Source organism: Oryza sativa, chromosome 6 (genome assembly GCF_034140825.1).
Source record: "Oryza sativa Japonica Group chromosome 6, ASM3414082v1".
NCBI classification, from domain to species: Eukaryota; Viridiplantae; Streptophyta; class Magnoliopsida; order Poales; family Poaceae; genus Oryza; species Oryza sativa.
In genome coordinates this window covers 16,337,288-16,356,437 of record NC_089040.1, presented here as the reverse complement: position 1 = coordinate 16,356,437, position 19,150 = coordinate 16,337,288, and the positions used below count along the sequence as shown (strand labels likewise).

At 40.5% G+C, this 19,150-nt stretch overlaps 1 protein-coding gene and 1 pseudogene across 3 annotated transcripts; one reads left to right on the top strand and one right to left on the bottom strand.

Annotated features, from left to right (window-relative positions):
• Positions 1 to 5,482: 5,482 nt before the first annotated feature.
• LOC107281274 (serine/threonine-protein phosphatase 7 long form homolog) lies at positions 5,483 to 8,389 on the bottom strand (annotated as a pseudogene).
• Positions 8,390 to 9,251: 862 nt separating this feature from the next.
• On the top strand, positions 9,252 to 18,286 carry LOC9272503 (uncharacterized). Of its 3 annotated transcripts, XM_066311614.1 has the most exons (4): positions 9,252 to 10,498; positions 15,570 to 15,652; positions 17,837 to 17,905; positions 17,981 to 18,286. In XM_066311614.1, the coding sequence occupies exon 1, from the start codon at positions 9,303 to 9,305 to the stop codon at positions 10,452 to 10,454; it is 1,152 nt and encodes a 383-aa protein (XP_066167711.1). In that variant the 5' UTR covers positions 9,252 to 9,302; the 3' UTR covers positions 10,455 to 10,498; positions 15,570 to 15,652; positions 17,837 to 17,905; positions 17,981 to 18,286. The 3 variants fall into 3 exon arrangements, with proteins under 3 accessions (XP_066167711.1, XP_066167709.1, XP_066167710.1); XM_066311612.1 differs by having other exon boundaries at positions 17,837 to 18,286; XM_066311613.1 differs by lacking the exons at positions 17,837 to 17,905; positions 17,981 to 18,286 and adding an exon at positions 16,391 to 16,697.
• Positions 18,287 to 19,150: the final 864 nt, after the last annotated feature.

The window sequence follows — 19,150 nt, the reverse complement described above, 5'->3', positions numbered from 1 at the left end:
TGCCTTCGCAGCCTTTTTCGGAAAGTCCGAAAATCACTTTCGGACATATCCGAAAATTTCCAGAAGCGAAAATCTAGTTCTGTGTGTTTTCGAAAAGTCCGAAAATGAGTTTCGGAGAACTCTGAAAAAATCCAGAACACACCAAACTGATGAGAAACACTTTTTAAAAATAGATTTTGAGCACTTTGATCACTCCTTGTATGTCAATGCATCATCCCTCTTAATAGTACGGCTTTCCTATTAACTCAAGGAAACGAAAACGTACAAAATACCATTTGCTCATTTGCCGCATCACATCACATCAACATTTTTGGCAGGATATGCATTATGCTAACTCATTGAGGACATAACAACCTTCACATTTGCTTAAATAAAAATGTTAGTCATCTCTAATCGCATTGTATTAATCACCAAAATCATTAGGGGCCTAGATGCACTTTCATGATCAATTGGGTCTGTTGAGCCAGCACTTGAGCAAGGGTTGGGTTCTCTTCATTGTTATTGTTTCCACTTCCACTGGCGCGAGGATTCACTATCTGTTGCAGATTAGAAAAGATAGAAGGAGAGGGGTTACACTAAAGTTAAGACCTTAACCATGTTACCACTGATCTGGTGTGTGTAGTTCATTATATTGTTTAAGTTGATTAAGCAAACAACCTAGTATAGTTACACGCTCATCACTGAACTACATCAATGACAGGAATGCAACCATACCTACACACAAAGCAAACAACAGCGTTCTACCCTACTAACTATTCTTCAAAGTCACTTTGGTGGTATAGGTGCTAAGATAGGTTCCAAACTTCACTCTATCTTGATAGCTGAACACTTTGATTCGACTATCATTTTCTTATTCCTTGATCCACTTGGCTTGCAGAAATTGACAACATCAACGTCTTCGAGTTTCAACAAGCTTCACAACTACTCAAGTTGAAAAAGGGAAAAGAGGAGAGAATGACAAAACGATTTGCAAAGAATTCTAGATAAGGCAGAAAGGAAATTTTTCACAAATTATGTTTTCGGAAAATTTGTCCTAAAGGTTTGACCATTTGGCTTATCCTACAGTCGAGATGGCTCTGATACCAACTTGTCACGCCCGGAAATTCACTAGTAATTTCCGAACTTATTTGTGCATAAAATCCTCGTCCAGGAATCAGCCGAGGTACACAAACTGACAATTTAATATACAAATCCATCATAATAATAACGTTACATACTTACAAAATAAGAGAAAACAGCAGCGGAATAACGGTCTAGTGATGGCTTCAGCTCCACTCCCACAGGCAGCTCACTGGGGTATAAGCCAAACGTCTTCTCCTTCTGGATTCTTTTTTCTTCAACTGAGGTTGATTGATTATTGCAAGAATGAGCATATGACATACTCAACAAGCCACACAGCAAATATACAAGTGCACAAGGATACCAAAGGATGGCATAATATAGTCTCATTTGCGAAAGCAACATTTAGTAAAGATTTAAGAGTAGTGAAACAGTAGAGTAATTAATCAGAAATTTTAATCAACACTGAACAGCACACCCATGCTGCTCAGGCCCAACCAAACCTGAACAACCAACCCCGGTCATACGGATCAAACCTCCAAACCAGGAATTTACCATTCCAAACCAGGAATCAAATTTATTATCATATTATTATCATTAATGAGTAGTGTGGGACTAATCACGAAAAACATTGCTCAACCCGCCCATGACCGCGGGCACGGCTATTCGAATAGTTTTACTCTAGCCAGAGGTGTACCACTGTACCCACAAGACACGATTTCACACATGTTGCCATGCCCCGAAGTGCCACCACGGCACTGCAAAGGGGGAAATCGTGACAATACCCTTCGCACAACACAACTCACCACAGTGCACCATTCCTGGATCATAATCACCCCCTCTATAAATATAACCAGAGGCATGGACTCCCCAGCGACCCCCACGGACTTCTCGCCGCTTCTCAGTCTGGTGCCCCGTAATGAATCATACTATACAAAAGGTAAAGCCGTTGCCCACGCTGACTTGTGGTTGGCACGGTTAATGTCTCACAACAGTAGCTCGCGAACCGGTCCTTAATTGCCATGAGCACGACCTTCAAAACCATGTGCTCACAACCCACCATTAATCATTTTTTAATTACTAATTAATTATCATAACACGATTAACCATTGAGCTACCATTAAATATAACCATAAATAATAATGTAGTATATATGATTCATCCCATTAGTGAGCTAATGTTTCTAAGCATGGCTAAGCAATTATATATATAACATTTAGCTGAACCAAACCAATACATAAGGTTCAAGCTAATCAATTTATTACCCAAGGTATCAAGGAATAGGGCATTCAATGCAAATTGGTCATAACAAAGGAATAGGTTCACACTAAATGCACAGTTGAAATAAATAGAGAATTTAAATATATAATCAACATGCTCAAAGGATTGTGTTTAGGATCTGTGTGACTTGCCTTGCAATAATCGGTCTTCAATTAATCTTCTTGAACACTTCCGATGCACTCACGAACCTTCGCAACGACGGAAACGACAAGCTAACACGCAAAACGAAGAAAAAGACTAATAAAAACAAAATAAACAGTACAAAAACAAGCATAAACAGTACATGTGGATATTTTTAACATGTAGATCTTGATTTTAGAAAAATTTAGCAACTTGAACCACTCGAATCCGAGTTACGACGATTTAGTTATGAAGTTTCGAAGTTTAATCGATTTTCATCTAATAAAGAAAACCTAGAAAAAGGGATTTATGACGTCATCGCTGACGTCATCATCGCCGGCCATGGCACGGTTGACACGACCACCGGCAAAAGAGGGCTCGGTTGGGCTATCCGAGGACACCTACGCGTAGAGGACGACGACGCGAACTCACCGGTGCAAAGAACAACGACGGACGACGACGAACGACGGCCGGCGACGAGGTTCAACGGCGGCTCGACTCGGGTCCCCGACGGCGACGCTCCGGCGGTCTTCGGCGGCTGCGAAGGGGCGGACGGGATTCCTCTCCTCCTCAAGAACCCGACTGTGGCGACGGACGGCAGCGGCGACGATGCTAGCGGCGGCGCGACGCGACCGGAGGATCGCCGGCGACGGCGGCGGCTAAAACAACTCGGCGGCAACTCTACGGGCGACGGCTCGGCTTGGGACTTGGGGTAAACGGAAGAGGACGACTAGGGGATTCTTTATATAGGAATGGGTGGAGGAGATCGCTCAGGAACGGATGGATTTGGTGAAAGAAGATTCGGGCTTATCCCGAGTTCACCCGAATAAAAACGGCCAAAATTCGTGAGATAGATAACGAATTTGATGGGGGTTTCTTCGGGATTAGGTGGAGGAGATAGAGAGGAATCCTTTTTTGTAATCAATTTTGGAAGGGAAGCAACGGATGCACCGGATTTGATGGAGGAGGAGCCGACTGCACAGGTTGGCTCGGCTCTGTCTGGAGCTGGAAGACGACACTGTAGCGGAAGGGAGGCAAACTAGACTTTTTGGGCTGGGCCGGAAGGGAACAACAAAGGACTTCCAATTTAATAAATTAATCAATAAGATGATATTTGAATTGTTAAAAATACTTCCAATGCTCAAATAATTTCAAGAAAAATCAAGGTTGTTTTGCAACCAAACGCAACTCCGTCATGTGATTGCCTGAAACCGAACTTAACTGGTGTGCCATGTGCTCATGTCTAGGCTGTTTGTAGGCATAGAAATCTGAATGAAAACGAATTGGTTAACCTGTGGTACTCTTTTCAAGCACTTGCCAACACTTGGGCTGGTCAATTTCATCCTTACGGCAACCAAATTGAGTGGCCGACATTTACTGGCCCAACAATTGTTCCTGATCATAGATTAATAAACCTTGGTCGGCGCCAGCATAGTAGGATTCCTATGTATATGGATGAAATGGAAGGAAGGAGGCTTGGGCACCAGGCACGCCGTTCAAGTAGAGACAACAATCAAGCAGTAAAACCAATGTGAGTACATTTTACTATAGTATGTAATCAATTATGAACCGATCAAATTCTTTTGCTTCTTTTGTAGGTGCAACCTCGAGCAGAACAAATGGGTGATTGACCTATCAGGAACTTCTAGTCTTATGTGTCCTAGATTTAGTTTACAAATTCATACTGTGCATGTTTTTTATTCAACGTGTTTTTTCATTGGACCTTGTTCAATGATGATTTACCTTGACTTCCTTGCCGCTGTTCTGATTTGGTGATAGAGTCAATTTTTTTTACATGGATGGCATACGTTCTATTTCACATGGATGGCATATTTTTCTATTCACATGGATGGCATACACCGTTGCAGTTCCAAAGAATACAGTGTATCTTACCATTGCAGAAAAAAAATGAAGGCACATACATATACTCCCTCCGTATTTTAATATATGACGTTGTTAACTTTTCGACCCGTTTGACCATTCATTTTATTCAATTTTTTTTGCAAATATGAAAATATTTATGTCATGCTTAAAAAATATTTGATGACGAATCAAGTCATAATAAAATAAATAATAATTACATAAATTTTTTGAATAAGAAGAATGTTCAAACGTTAGACAAAAAGTCAACGGCGTCATACATTAAAATATGGAGGTAGTATTAAAATACATCAAATGCTTGAGTAATTCATTGACACATGAAACCAGTACGAACTTAAAGTTATATAGTGGTCTCTTAATCTGATCATTAGTCTAACGAACATTTGTGTTGTTGAACATAAGAGTACTCCCAGTTTTGGTCCAATCAACCACCTGAATAGATGGTCCTTCTCTATATGCATAGCTTGTACGTTGTGTTGTGAGGACTTCATCTCTAACTTCTAGACCCAGATTCATATATTTGCTGAAACCTCTTCCTAAAAACATCTAATCATCAAATACATTAATAGCATTATCCCGTGGAGGACTTGGCATGCAAGTAGTACTCGATTCATCATCAGACAAAATTCGTTCAATATCTATGGGCAATCCAGCCTCAGAAAGCATGTTTTGTAACTTAGGCTCCAAGTTGGTCCCTTAAATTCCCTTGGCATGTCTTCAATATAGATTTGCCTGTCTTCTTGCACCCATTAGTAACACAACATTTTATGTCCCATGCTGCATTTTTAATATCACGTAATCCCTACATTTACAAAGAAATATATCAATACTTGTTTGTCTCTGCAATATGCATAGTACTTAGTTGACATCAATAACTTACAATGCGAGCTAGTGGTGGACCACTAGGCATATACCCAGTCCACTCTATATTGTCTTGAGGAAATGGGATGGAGTTCTCAAGACCTCCCAAGTACTGGGAATCAGAAAACACAGTGTACATACTATTTTCTTGGAACCAACGACTATAATCCGTCAAGCTAGTTGGATCGAAAGGATGATGCTCTTGAACAATTATGGCATCAGCCCCATCATATTGTTCAACATATTTGGCATGGAATTTCTTCCAATCACAAGCCTTCCCTCATAAATGCTTCACTTTCCACAGCCTACGAAGCTCAGCCTCTCCATGCGGATGAGGTGGTGGAATCATTTGTTTTCTTCCAAACTGTCTCATTACCCTATCTGGATAATGGAACTCCACTACCCAAAAATATATGAGTGGAACTCTAGCAAACCACCAAGCACGATCATTCTGAACTTGGGTGGGCATTTGCTCTATAAGACCATTATATGGCTGCCATTCTATAGCACCTTCTCAAATCAAGTCAATTTGGTTTCGATAGTACTCGATGCCTGCATAATGTTCACATATAAAGATAAGCTCATACAACATGTTTCGTAGGAATCTAACTGTTGACGGTCGTTATCTATAAGTTTCGACTGTCAATATTACCAAAATAGAGGAGAACTAGTGATGCTTGCAATGCATAAATATGTGAGAACAATAATATTCCACTAGTATTAGGTTTACTAACCTTTTGCAGAGAATGACAATAAAGTGGAGGAGAATTGACATCAACTCAAACGATAAATCAATCTTACGACGTCGAGAGATAGACTTATGTATGAATGGGCCAAGAACTCAGAATTGACACGACACAATGGGCCAAAATTCACAAGTCTACGAAGGAGAACAACAGAGGAGGCCACCTGCCGAATATGGGCCAGGTTGGGCCAGCCCCAGGTTCGGTCGAACTAGGAGGTTCGGCCGAACCTCCCGTGGCGCCGACGGATGCAGGGTTTGGATGGACGGCTGGGATTGATCCCCAATGGCGGTTGGAGGGTATTACCGACCATTCCAACCGTCACAACCGTCATTACCTGCCTATAAAAGGAGCTCCTCTTCTCACTTCACACACACACCTCAAGCAAGAGCTCTCTCATTTCTCTCAAGTTTAGTTTAGTAGTATCTAGCTGGTGGAATAGAATTAGAATAGGAATCAGGAGTCCGGAAGTCTTCGGAAGAGTTCGGGTATTGCTCTAGCAGCTTTCCTTTCCTCTTTTGTAAGTTTTGTACTTTTATTAGAATACTCTTCTATATACATTTATGGTATTGAAATACTCTCCGAGTATATGAGTACCTACTTTACATTATGTTCATGTTATACTGAATATACGGCTAGCTTATCTGGGAGATGCTTTGGTGCGGGTATAGTGTTTGCTTATGCAATTACTCTATGTCATGAAGATGATATTAGAGTAGTATCTGGTAGTTTAGACATGGTGTCTAGATTACGGGATATCATTATTTGGGGTTATATATTGCGGATGAGAGGTGGGCCGCTGATGATGACAGCTCAGTACGGGTATTCCTCCGCGCCTATATATAATCCTAAGTTAATTTCCTAGGGAGGGTATTCCTCCGTATTTAGCCCCGGTTGGATGATCATGATGGGCTGTCGTAAGGAACTCGGCAGTCAGGGGTGGCTTCTCGAAGTACCAGGAGGGCATTGGATAGAGGGTATTAGCTAGTATATCAGTTAACTAGAATATATGTATACTATGTATATTAGAAGTATATGAATATATTTCCTTTCTCTTTTCTTTCCACCTAGCTTAGATAAATTATTATGAGGATGAGTAGAAATGCTTGTGTGTCACTCTACCCTTGGATTATCTTAACCCCTGCTTAGAATATGATTATCACAAGTAATATATAAATTATAAGTTGAGTTCTCTCTACATGATCTTCCCACGGGATAAAATAAATACGATACCCTTGGAATACTCTCGGGTGAAATGCTACAATGGTATATCCGTGCGCTTGCGGATGAACTCTGTAACCATAATATACCATAAGTGTTTCTGCGCCATTGCTGGGAATTATATTTCTAGTTATGTCGTTAAGAAATACCAACACTAACACTAAGTGATGACACAAAAGAAGTGCATAAAAATGTTTCCAGTATTATGTGGGTTGCTGAATTTATGTAAACAACACCACTTTGCTCCAAATATAGACGAATCATCTAACTCTTGTTGACCTTCTTGGTCCCCCACTTCGATTGTATTATGTACTATATTATTTGGATGGCCTACTGGCAAACGTGACCACGACCACAACTATAATAGTAACATAGGACCAAATATTTCTAATCTTGCCATCTCGGCACCAATGCTCAATTGTCTATACAACACTGCAAGTACAACTGCTCCCCAATTGTATTTAGTTTGGTCTTCTTAATTATCCAAATATTGGAGGTATATAGCAGGCACACTATCTCCAGATGCATCAGTGAAAACAATGCAGCCAAGAATTTCTAGGATAAGTGCTCTAGTATGCCAATCAATCTCACGCTGAGTTGGGATAGCTGGCATTACTTGAAAGCCATCACGCAATTTGCTCAAATTAATCAAGTATCGCGAGTAACTCACCGAAAATGTATCATCTGCATTTTTTCTCTTTTTCTTCTTCATCTATTGATCTTCCGGTGGAACGGTGGAATGCCTAGATACCTCTCGATCATATCACACCAATGTCCATTAGATTGGCCCACAATTGGTTTTCCATGGATAGGCATACCCCACAGACAGCTAATATCTTGCAAAGTAATTGTCATCTCCCCTACAGGTAGGTGAAAGCTATTTGTCTCAGGTCACCAACGTTCAACTAAAGATGATATCAAATATTTGTCGACATTAATAGCCTTCATCTTTGCAATTTGAAAAAATCCAATATTTTTTAGAGCCGATTGGCACAGTGGGTGGTAAGGAATTTCAAGATGATGATGCCATATATTCATGGAAATACTAGGCCGTATCAAAATATAAAGCAATTACTCATGGAGAACAACATTAACATATGAGCTCAAAAACAGATTTCAACACAGCACATTGAAAAAATACTCACATTTTCTGAAATAGAAGATATTTTGTGCTGGCCGTGAGGTATCCATAGTAAATCACTGAACTGGTCACTGTCATTCATTTTCTTAAGCTGCAATCGGTGTGAAATACTGAGAAATTATATTACCAACGCAAAGATGGTCTATGCAAAAATGTAGGCACCAATTCAGTATTTCACAAACAACTCCCATGACAAATCTAATATAAGTATTCATGTGTTTCTTTAACCCACATTATCAAAAAATAAAAAAACAGTAACAAGATGCACATCTATCAGGATAAATCAAAGATATATATGAAGTTAGCTAAGGTGGACGGTAGAGAAGACCTGTAGGGATGGGGCAGCAGGCAGTGCTATAAAGGGAGTAGACGGGCGGGCAGGCAACGTAGCCGAGAATGAGGGCCACGGCGACCAAAGCGCGCCCGGCGCCCTCGTAGCGGCAGCGGCTGGGCCACCTTATTCCGGGCGTGGAGGGCAACGGCGGCGGGCAAGAGGGTTCGCTGAAAACGAGTCTTAATAAGCTAGCGACTCGTTCCTCTTCTCATTTTCTTTTTTTATTTTTCCTTTTGATCGACCGATGCAGCCACACGGATGTTGGACGTCATTGTCTATAGTGTCAAGGTCTGAATAATTTGACTAACAGCGTCCATATCTGGACATTGTATTCCTCAGCGTTCATCCTAGTCTTCAAAATCCCAACATTGATTTACTAGATATTTAATTAATGGGTGATTAATTATTATATATAAAAAAATCAGGTTTTTAATGATTTAAAAGTAAATACTAAAAATAAATTTTAATGAAAGTACCTTAAAATCAACTCTAAATTTAAGATTGAAAATTTAAATTTTAGCTGATAAGTATAATTGTTTATGGTTGAAATACAGGGGAAGGTTGTCCATCACACTCGCTCATAGGCGATAGGCCCAAGCAGACCGTTTCCAGAGGCCGAAATCCCCACCGCTCACTCCGAAGTCCAAACCCTAGGTTACTCATGGTGCAAGAAGAACCTAACATCACCACCCCCGACGCCGGCCACCCCTCCCCGCCATCCCGCCTCCTCTCGAAGCACCGCCCTCGCCGCGGCGCTGCTGCTCCCCGCGCGTCCCTGCATCCTCCTGCTCCCCCGCACAGCCAGCCCAACCTCAACCTCTGCCACTGCTGCGGTGTGCGCTTCCCGCCGGCGCCGCCGGGGGCCAAGCGCCGACCGGTCCGCCCCCTCCGGTCCCTCTGGCGCGTCGTCCTCCTCTGCACGGAATGCCTCTCCCTCGTCCGCTCCGCTGCAGTTTGCTCCTACTGCCTCTCCCTCGACAACCTCCCGCCCGAGGACTCCTCTGTCACTTGCCGATGCTGCAACCGCTGCGTCCACCCCTACTGTATCGCAGGTGAGCATCGCGCCGCCCTAATCCAGCCCATCGATGTGGAGAATTTCATCTGCGTCGATTGCTGCCCGACCGTCAAGCCGGGTGGAAAAAATGGGGGCGCCTCTTCCGTGCATATGCTGCAGGCAGTCGCCAGGGAGCCGAGGAAGGGGGATATCGTGGCTGAATCAAAAGAGAATGCTGTGAGGAAGGCTATGGAAATGAAGCTGGCTTTCAAGCGTGCGAAGGAAGCGTTGGTCTCTGCTGCTGGTGGTAGGGGATCTCAGAGGACGGTTGGTGGTAAACCAGATTTGCCGGATGAAGAGTTGGCGTTGCAGCTACATCTGGCGATGAATGGGTCTCAGAGGTTTTCGCGTGCCGGGAACACATCTGGTGGTGACTCAGCCGAGCAGTGCAAGGGTCACAAAAGTGTGATTGGTGGGAAGAATTTTTATGGAGATCAGGAACTTTGTGTTACCAATATGATGGATCAGCTTGATGATGATGAAGCTGGAGTAGAACCACTGTGTCGGATCAGGAGGCCTTCTAGGCGGCGATTGGATCCCTCAGTCACTATTGTTCTTGCGCTAGAGTATGTGGATGGTAAACATGTCAAGGAGAGTATGAAAGGTAAAAGGAAAGGTCATCTTGTGACTAAGAAGCAGAATGACTTGGTGGATCGATATAAGAGAAAGTATAGCAAGAGGAATTCAAAGAAGCAGACAAAGAATGAAAACCCTGAATTCAAAGACATCTCTGGTGGAAAAGATAAGGATGATGAGTGATGGTGGTAATTACATAGTTCGCATGAAATATAACTTCTCTGGAGGTATGCTAAAACTTTAGCAGAATTTAGTTCTTTCTGCTTTTATTGATTGTATCCTGTTCCCTTTTCCATTTGTTTTTTAGTTTTTACTCTCCCATTCTTCTGTTGTTTAAACTACAGGAAAAAAATTATGTGCTATTGCTTAAATTTGTATGCTTCCAAATGCCGTTGTTATGATGGTCCTGTGGTGGATGCGAACATGAATTCTAGTTTGCAAAATGCCACATGACAATTTTGCTTTGCTGATACTGATGATGTCCATAGTCCCTTAACATTTTTTTTGCCTAGTTAGTTGTGACCATAATATGGCCATATGGCAGTGTCAATAGCCTCTATGAGATGTTGCTGATGGAACCCCCTTCTGGTGGTGCACCTGTGAAAATGGTGGTTGATGATCACATGTAGCACAGTATCTTGCAGAGGGATAATAGTTGGCCATCAGCGGTGATAAAGTGACTAATCGGTGCAGCCAACTATTGGAATGGTTTCGCTGATTCATGGCTAAGATGTTTGTTGTGTGAAAACGATGTAGGGGTTGGTGGGGGCACTAACTGCAGGGATAACAACTGAGGAGATATGAAATAAAATCCATCATAAACAAGTAGGTTTATTTAAGTTAGTTGATTTTAGTTTTGGTATCATATCATAGAGCTTCTTTACTCAGAAGTCAGAAGTGCTATTTTGCAAATTGCAAATCAAAGTAGGCATCTGTACGCTAGGGGATTTTACAATATGAACATGTATAAGGTTATGGATCGCCACTTTAAAGAAAAAGTCTATCTTACTCCCTCAAACTATTTTGAAGGCGCACTTAGCCCCTAAAATATTTTTTTTGGCTCACTTTACCCCACAATCTGATTAGAACAGCTAACTTTAATCGCTTATGAAGTTACAATATTACTCTGTATATAAGTCATTTTAAATCTATTTTTTTTAGAACCGGAGGTGGTGATGACATAGCCTATGTTACAAAATATTTTCAAAATTTACATGACAGTTTGCGTGCAGTTTTAACTATCGATATTTACATCAGTCTTATGCGCCTCCAACATATGCGAACAATGATAAACAATACCAAAAAATGTTGAGACGTAAGGTATAATGTTATCTATCACCCTGGAAAATTTCAACTTAAATTATATCATGAATAAAGAGAACCAATAAAGTGGAATACCGTTAGGAATGTGAGCCTTATTCAGTAATTTAGGGGGCTAAGTGCATCGACCCAGTAGGGAGCAAAATGGACCCTTTTCCTACTTAAAATAAATTTTCTAAAACAACTGATAAATTTGTTGCTTGTTTGCAAAATGGACCCAGAAAGTCATGGAATGTTTTCCATGCCTTATTATTTTTCTCCAGGGTTATCGTGGCAGCAGTGTTGTAACAACATTGTGCAGAGACTATGATGATAAAAAGCAGTGAACACATTTTGTATGTGCAATGTACACAAGTGTACTAAGCATTGTGTTGTAAATTTGCTGATTTAGTACTAGGTCCACCATCCAATCACGAATAAATTTTGTTTCAGACTTTCCAAAGTCAATAAGGCATAACTTTAATCACTTATCATGCAAATGGTTTAATGGATGGGATGGGTCGGGTTTGGTCAAACCCATTTTTCAGGGCGTTTGATTTGGGGATAAGTGGGATGGGTTGATCTCCGAAGGGAATATTCCCCCAAGATCCGGGTCAGCTTCACAGCTCAAAAACTGGTGTACCAATCCAACCCACTTCCTCTATGTCATTGACACACGGGCCACACCCTCCATCCCTCAAAGATCACTCTATCCCTTGCGCCAAACAGATAATGGGACCATCCATCCCTCAAAGATCACCATCCCTTGCGCCAAACAAATAATGGGACCATCCATCCAAAAAAACAGGGATGAGTCTAATCCATCCCACCTCATCCCCAAAACAAATACACGCTTAATGCTTTTGCTTAAATCCAAAATTAGTTGCATAAGTGTAATAATTAAGAAAGCTTTTGTTTAACTTGTACTCCCTCTGTCCCCAAATGTAGCTATTTCTGGCTCAGCTCTGTCCTGTTTCGTAGCCCAAAATAGCTACATTTTGGGATGGAAGGAGAACATATTTGGCTGTCATTTTCATATGCCCAAAACCTATATTGTAAAACAATAATTATGGTTAAAGTGAACTTATTTTGACTGCTGGGCTCTAAAATGACATTTATCATTTTTCTTTATATTTCCATCTCCCATGACTAGTCATATAACTGCTTTATCATGTACTATGTGAAATGAAAGTGCTACCTGTAGGAACCAGAACAACGAAAACAAGACTAAGCATAAGTTGTCTGGGCAGGCAGCAAATATTGATAGCAAATAATCCCTCTGTCAGCTTTTGTCAGCACACATCTCACCTTAGTTGTCTAGCTTGGCTAGTAAGTTATACCCTGCTTAGTCCAGGACAGGTAGTAGCGGTAGCCAATCACATTTTATAATAGTCTGTAGCATGTTGCTATTCAGGATGGTAGTCAAATTGGTTTTCAAGCTATAATATGTTGGTTGTCACAGCAATTGACCTTAATTATGCTGTACTACTATAAATAGAAGGCTGAAACCTAAAGCTGTAGCTTCACAGCAGAAAAAAAACACTTTAGTGTTATAATACTTTACGGAAGAGAATATATCTGTGTAGAGGTAGGTGTTTGATTCCATCAAATATTGGAAAAGGAGCAATGAAGAATGTGATCAATATTTTCACAGAAAAAATTGCTTGTTCTACCAATACATACGAAGCATAATAATAAAAAAAAGGAGTAACCATTTAACTAGTTCTTAATTCTTGTAATTAATAGCTACCATGAAAACAAGCCACTGGGAGAACCAGGAAAATCTGAATTGGTGACCATGTGTGTTTTGATTTGTTTCAAAGACCATCTATGCAAACATCATCAACTGATAACAACCCTACCCCCATCCTTTTTCTCCATTTTTTCAATTTTTTTTGGCTTCTCAGGTTGGCTGCCACGTTGTTTTTTGTGCAACAGTGCTTCCTGATTGGGCCAGAGGAACAGGTAGTCTGCGGTTGGACAGTCATCGCACTGTTTATCAGGCATTGGGTGCTGCTTCATGTCCGGTATGGGCAACTGGGCATGGGCTGTTGGGGTTTTGCATCTCAGACATGCATAGTCCTTCATGTTTTGCACAAAAGGCTTTGATATTTTCTAAAATAGTGAAACAGTCCACCCACTACCTACATCTCATTTGAAATTTTGCCAAAAATACCATTATCCTTATGTGAAATATAATGTGAAGTTTAGAAAATTTCAGTTCTAGGGATAGCGCTGTAATTGTAAAATGTATGAGGACAATGTTGCAAAAAGGCATCCAAAACTTATCTCCTCCACTGCCTACCCCATCTCCAACCCCGCATGGCACCTCCCTATGCTGAACCTGGCCGCTGCCCTGCATCCCTCCCCTCCTCCTCTAGCCGCACTGAGCCGGCAGAGATGGCGCCGCCCCAAATCCGGACAATGCTGGACCTGGCCCAGATCCAGTCACAACGGACTCTGCGGAAGGAGCGCTGCCACGGCCACCTGACCTGGGAATCTGAGTAAGGTAAATCATGGACAACGGCAGCACGCGATAGTGGTGGGGCATACGAGGATGAGGGGCACTGGGTGGTGGCGCTTCCTTTCACTGTTGCACCCAAGGAATGCTCCGTGGCCATCTCCAGCTCCGGGGACTCTCTGATGACTGCACCCTCGTTGCCATCGACGGAGTGGCCAAGCCGTTCACCACAGCATGGTCGCCTCTGTGCTTCTTCGACCGGCCACTGCTCCAATGTGCTTGTCGTCGACTTCCTCAGTACGTACATGCATTCCAGCGTGCTAGCTTTTTACCTGCTCCAAGCTGTCTCTTCTTTTTCTCTTGGCCTTGTCGCTTTACATTTGTTTACTTTACAAGTGGATTAATCAAAATTCTCATTCATCAACCTTCTTTATGTTCAGTGTGTCAAAGCTAACAAAGATGATTTTTTTTGGTCAACGAAAATAAAATCTCTGATTAGAAGCGTATGGTCTTTCTAAGTGTGATTGTTGCTGCATCCTTACCGCCATCAAACCAATTGATTGTGAACTGAAGTCCTCTTTTTCTCCTCCTGAAGAAACACAAGCTGTTGCGGTTACTGTTGCAAGGTCTTTCCATCGACAGCATGTCTGTTTCTCAATCGATTGCCTGCCCAAGCCTGTCTGCATACATTGTCTTCTTATTTTGTGGACATCTCTTCAACTGTATTTATCAACCAACAAATGAATGCTTTCGATTATGATAGTTGCTTACTAGTTACTACTAGCAAATTCGCACCACTCATGACTTCTCCATTGAATGTTTGCTAGCTGTGTTTGATGCTATATTGGTCAATTTTTGAGGTCCTGTAATATGATAACATCTACTTTGGCAATTTGCACAAGCTGGCTGTCCTTCTGTAGATTGACGATCATGCTAGAATTTATTTGAAGGTAATCAGGTATGCATGGCTCAGCATTTGTAGATTGGAATTGGAGAGGCGACTACTCCATGCTCCGCTGCCTCTGCTGCCTCTTGATCTCCCCTCCTCTTTAGCAAGAAGAAAGAAGTGGCATATAGAAGTTGGACAGAAGCAATAGAAAGGATGAGATCAATTTTTTTCATGACAATATCAGAGAGTAGAACATGCTTGTTTCTAGGTGACATGACAAGTTTGAGAATTAGAATGCAGAAATTACATAAATGAAGCAGTCCAATGATTGGTACTTGCTAATCTTATTTGTTTAATCACTGCGTACCTGTGGGTATTCAATTTTCTAGAGTAATCTAGGATTTTCTGTGCCACATAAGTACAAGGTCCGCAAAATACTTGTCTCTGGATAACCATTTTTACTACCTCCATATGATGACATTTTGCTTAGTTGCCCGGAGTTATTTTCACCAGCTACCTTCCTATGATACTTATATGGAAGAACCATAGAGGTCTGTTTATCAATTAGAATAATAATATTATATTAGATTATTGCGGTGTTCTTTCCTTTTATAATCTTTTAAGTTGGTAACTAAGCAATGGTGATTAGGATATCGATGTGTGGTTCAAAGAAGAAGGCACGCATATTCGGGAGAACAGTACATTGTTGGAATCAAAAGTTCCATTACACAGGTAATTAATTGTTTCTTACAATATATCATATTGCAATTTTCCCTTTCAAAAAAATACTTATCATATTTGGGAGAACAGTACATTATTTCATACTCCTCCCTTCAATTTGATGCAAAAGGTTCCATTTAAAGTACCGCATGATTGATAACGTTGACATATTTTGAGCTTCCTTCCAGCGAAGTGCATAAATTTAACATATTTGGGGAAAAAGAAGTCAATTCTACACATCTAATTGGTAAAAGTTAGTGTACTGTTCACCGTGTAGTATTTCTGACCAGATGATACTGTTTCAGTAGCTGTCAATTTTGTCAAGAAATTAAATCTTGAAGTCTATCTATAGTGATTATATTATAAATGAAACCATTTTTAGTTAGTTTTCGTATCTTTGTTTGCATAAATGAAACCATTTTTAGTTATTTTTCATATCTTGTTTGAATAAGTTCACACCCATCAGTTTAGCACAGCACACCTACTAGAACCTGGCAGCAGGGCACAACTCAGGAGATGTGCCTGCACATACTGTCCAGATTTGGGGGTCTCACATAATACTGGTATGTCTCAGAAAGTTAAGATATCCTGATGGGTGATTTCTAGAAGAAAGTACATTTTTTGCTTCTTGGAAAAGTATACTCTAACTATTGTTCTATTCTATTTGCTGCGCTAACCTAAGCTGGAGATCCATATACGATTATCTGTAACGTGTTTCTGACAAAATGCACTGCACTTCCATTTGTGCAGACATGTCTTCAATTGGGTTCGTTGAAGCTTTGCCGGTGGTTAACTTTGTAGATAGGGCTACTAGACTAAGATTTACTTGCAGTGCTTTTGATATCATTTTTTTTAATGAGTACTAGAATGAAGTGTGTATGTAGATGAGCTCCCATCATTATGTGTTGCGTGCAGTTGATCTTGATGGTTGTTCATGCTTCCTGATTTTTTTTTGTTTGTAAGCTATTGTCATTATGGTATTGTAGATATATTTTTTAGGCTAAATGAAATTATAGAGGAACATTTGGTCAATAATAGTGAACATATATTTAGAACATTTCCTTTGCTTAAGTTATGTTTCATGATTGTAGCGAAGGATTTTTGGGTTGTTGATCAACTTCTTTCTGCATATGGGATAATTTTTTAAACTCAATTTAGGAAACATATTTGGCGTCTACAATTTTAGTTTTTGCATATTCAAGAAATTGATAGTTATCCACTTTTGGCTAAAATTTGATTGACACAAACATGAGAACCCCCCTTGAATTTGCTAGACTGATCTCAAATTTTGTGTGCCATGTATCTCATTCCACGCATACTGGGTTTACAAAGCACTGGTCCCTGGATGACCATGCATATTGTCCAAGGTGTTATATCATTAGTTTCTAGTTCCTGCATAAAAAAACTACTGTTTGTTCATAGTATATTGTGATGGCATGGTTATCCTTATGCCACTAATTAAGGCTAGATTATCCTTGCCTTCACAAATATATAGTAAGGTCAACAACAGTGCTCCCTTCTCACAATTGGCTGCATATTAAAGTCTGAACATTTACTTTGCGAGAGAAAGAGGTTGTGAGAGAATGAGTTGGAGAGAAAACATACCTCTGTTGTCCAGGATAGAGTACATGGTCTCTGTTGTTAATTGGCTTGCATGTGGTATGATAGATTACCTAGCCTATATCCTTTGTGTACCTTTAGTTATTTCTTTTTTCATGTTCTCTGTTAATATTTATATACTGGCTGATTTGATGCACAATGGAAATGCCTCGCTGTTATGGTCATCTTCATGGCGTGGAATCGTTTTGTCCATTTTATAATTAACTACTACATTGTTTTCTGCTCAATATTTTTTTTCCACTAAGATCAAAGAAGAGTGTGTTACTAGATTGTACTCCCTCCATTTTAAAATATGAGGCACAACCACCCTTAACCCAAAGACCAAGAAATAATTATTATCACCTCATAGTTTCGATTACCCTAATAAATAGAATGCATGCACCCAATAATATTAGAGATCTTGATGGTGGAGGTTTTAAATAATAATATTTAAGTGGAAAATATGTGTTAGTTAATGACATGTATATATGCACGCTGCCTTATATTATGGAATGGAGGGAGTATTGACAGTTTGCTTTCTCTATAATCGACTTCTGCCATTTCAGTATCCAGCCAACATACATTTTGTTTATGCAGTCTGGCATTTGAGTACCGACTCAATGGCTCAAAATTGCAGCAACAATATAGACGTTACCGAGTTAACATGTAAGCTTTGTTGATAGTTCTTTTCGTTGTTGCACTTGTGCTGATGGTTACCTTTGATTGTTTGGATGTTAAAAGCTTCAGGGAAGTGCAACTTTCTCCTAGAGCAGGTACAATAGCAGGCTATAAGCCAGCTATAAACACATTTCAAGAAGATAAAAGAAGAGAGAAGGGCAGCGGGCTACAAATTTGTAGTCAGCTGCAGCATCCAAGGTGCATGTGTGTATGATAGGTTGGACCAGATATTAATTATGTAGTATATGTTTATAGGTAACTATTGTATCAACTGGCTTTAAGTTGGTTGTAGATGATCTGGACCCAGCAGTTGGCTATACTATTAAACTTGCTCTTACTAGCCACCCAGTCGTGCTTAACTGGGTGCTTACCTGCCTCCAGTCATATTTATATACTGTATTGGCATTAATTGATAAAAGTTCAACAATTGACAAAAGTTCACGCGCGAATCACTAAGTGATTTTTTGCCACGAATGCACCCGATATGTCCAAAAATCATATTTTGGTGCATTTTGAATTTTTCATTCCGGTGAAAAATATCGCACCCATGTGTGCCAATATTAGCATTAATTAACAATAGTTCGTCGCGCGAATTACGAAGTGATTTTTTGCCAGGAAAGCACCCAATACACACCAATATGTCCAAAAATCATGTTTTTAAACTTTTTAAACTTTTTCATTCCGGTCAAAAACATCGCACCCACGTGTGCCAATATTGGCATTAATTGACAAAAGTTTGCCGCGCGAATCACGAAGTGATTTTTTTGTTGCCACGAACGGTCCCAATATACTCCAATATGTCCAAAAATCATGTTTTGGTGGTTTTTGAACTTTTGCATTCCGGTGAAAAATATCGCACCCACGTATGTCAATATTGGCATTAATTGACAAAAGTTCGTGGCGCGAATCACGAAGTGAGTTTTTACCACGAACGCACCCAATACACTCCAATATGTCCAAAAATCATGTTCTAGTACTTTTTTAACTTTTTCATTCCGGTCGAAAATATCACACACACGTGTGCCAGTATTGGCATCAATTAACAAAAGTTCGCCGCGCGAATCACGAAGTTTTTTTTTGCCACGAATTTTTTGCCACGAACGCACCCAATACACTCCAAAATCATGTTTTGGTGGTTTTTGAACTTTTGCATTCCGGTGAAAAACTTCGCACCAACGTGTGCCAATATTGGCATTAATGGACAAAAGTTCGCCGTGCGAATTACAAAGTTAT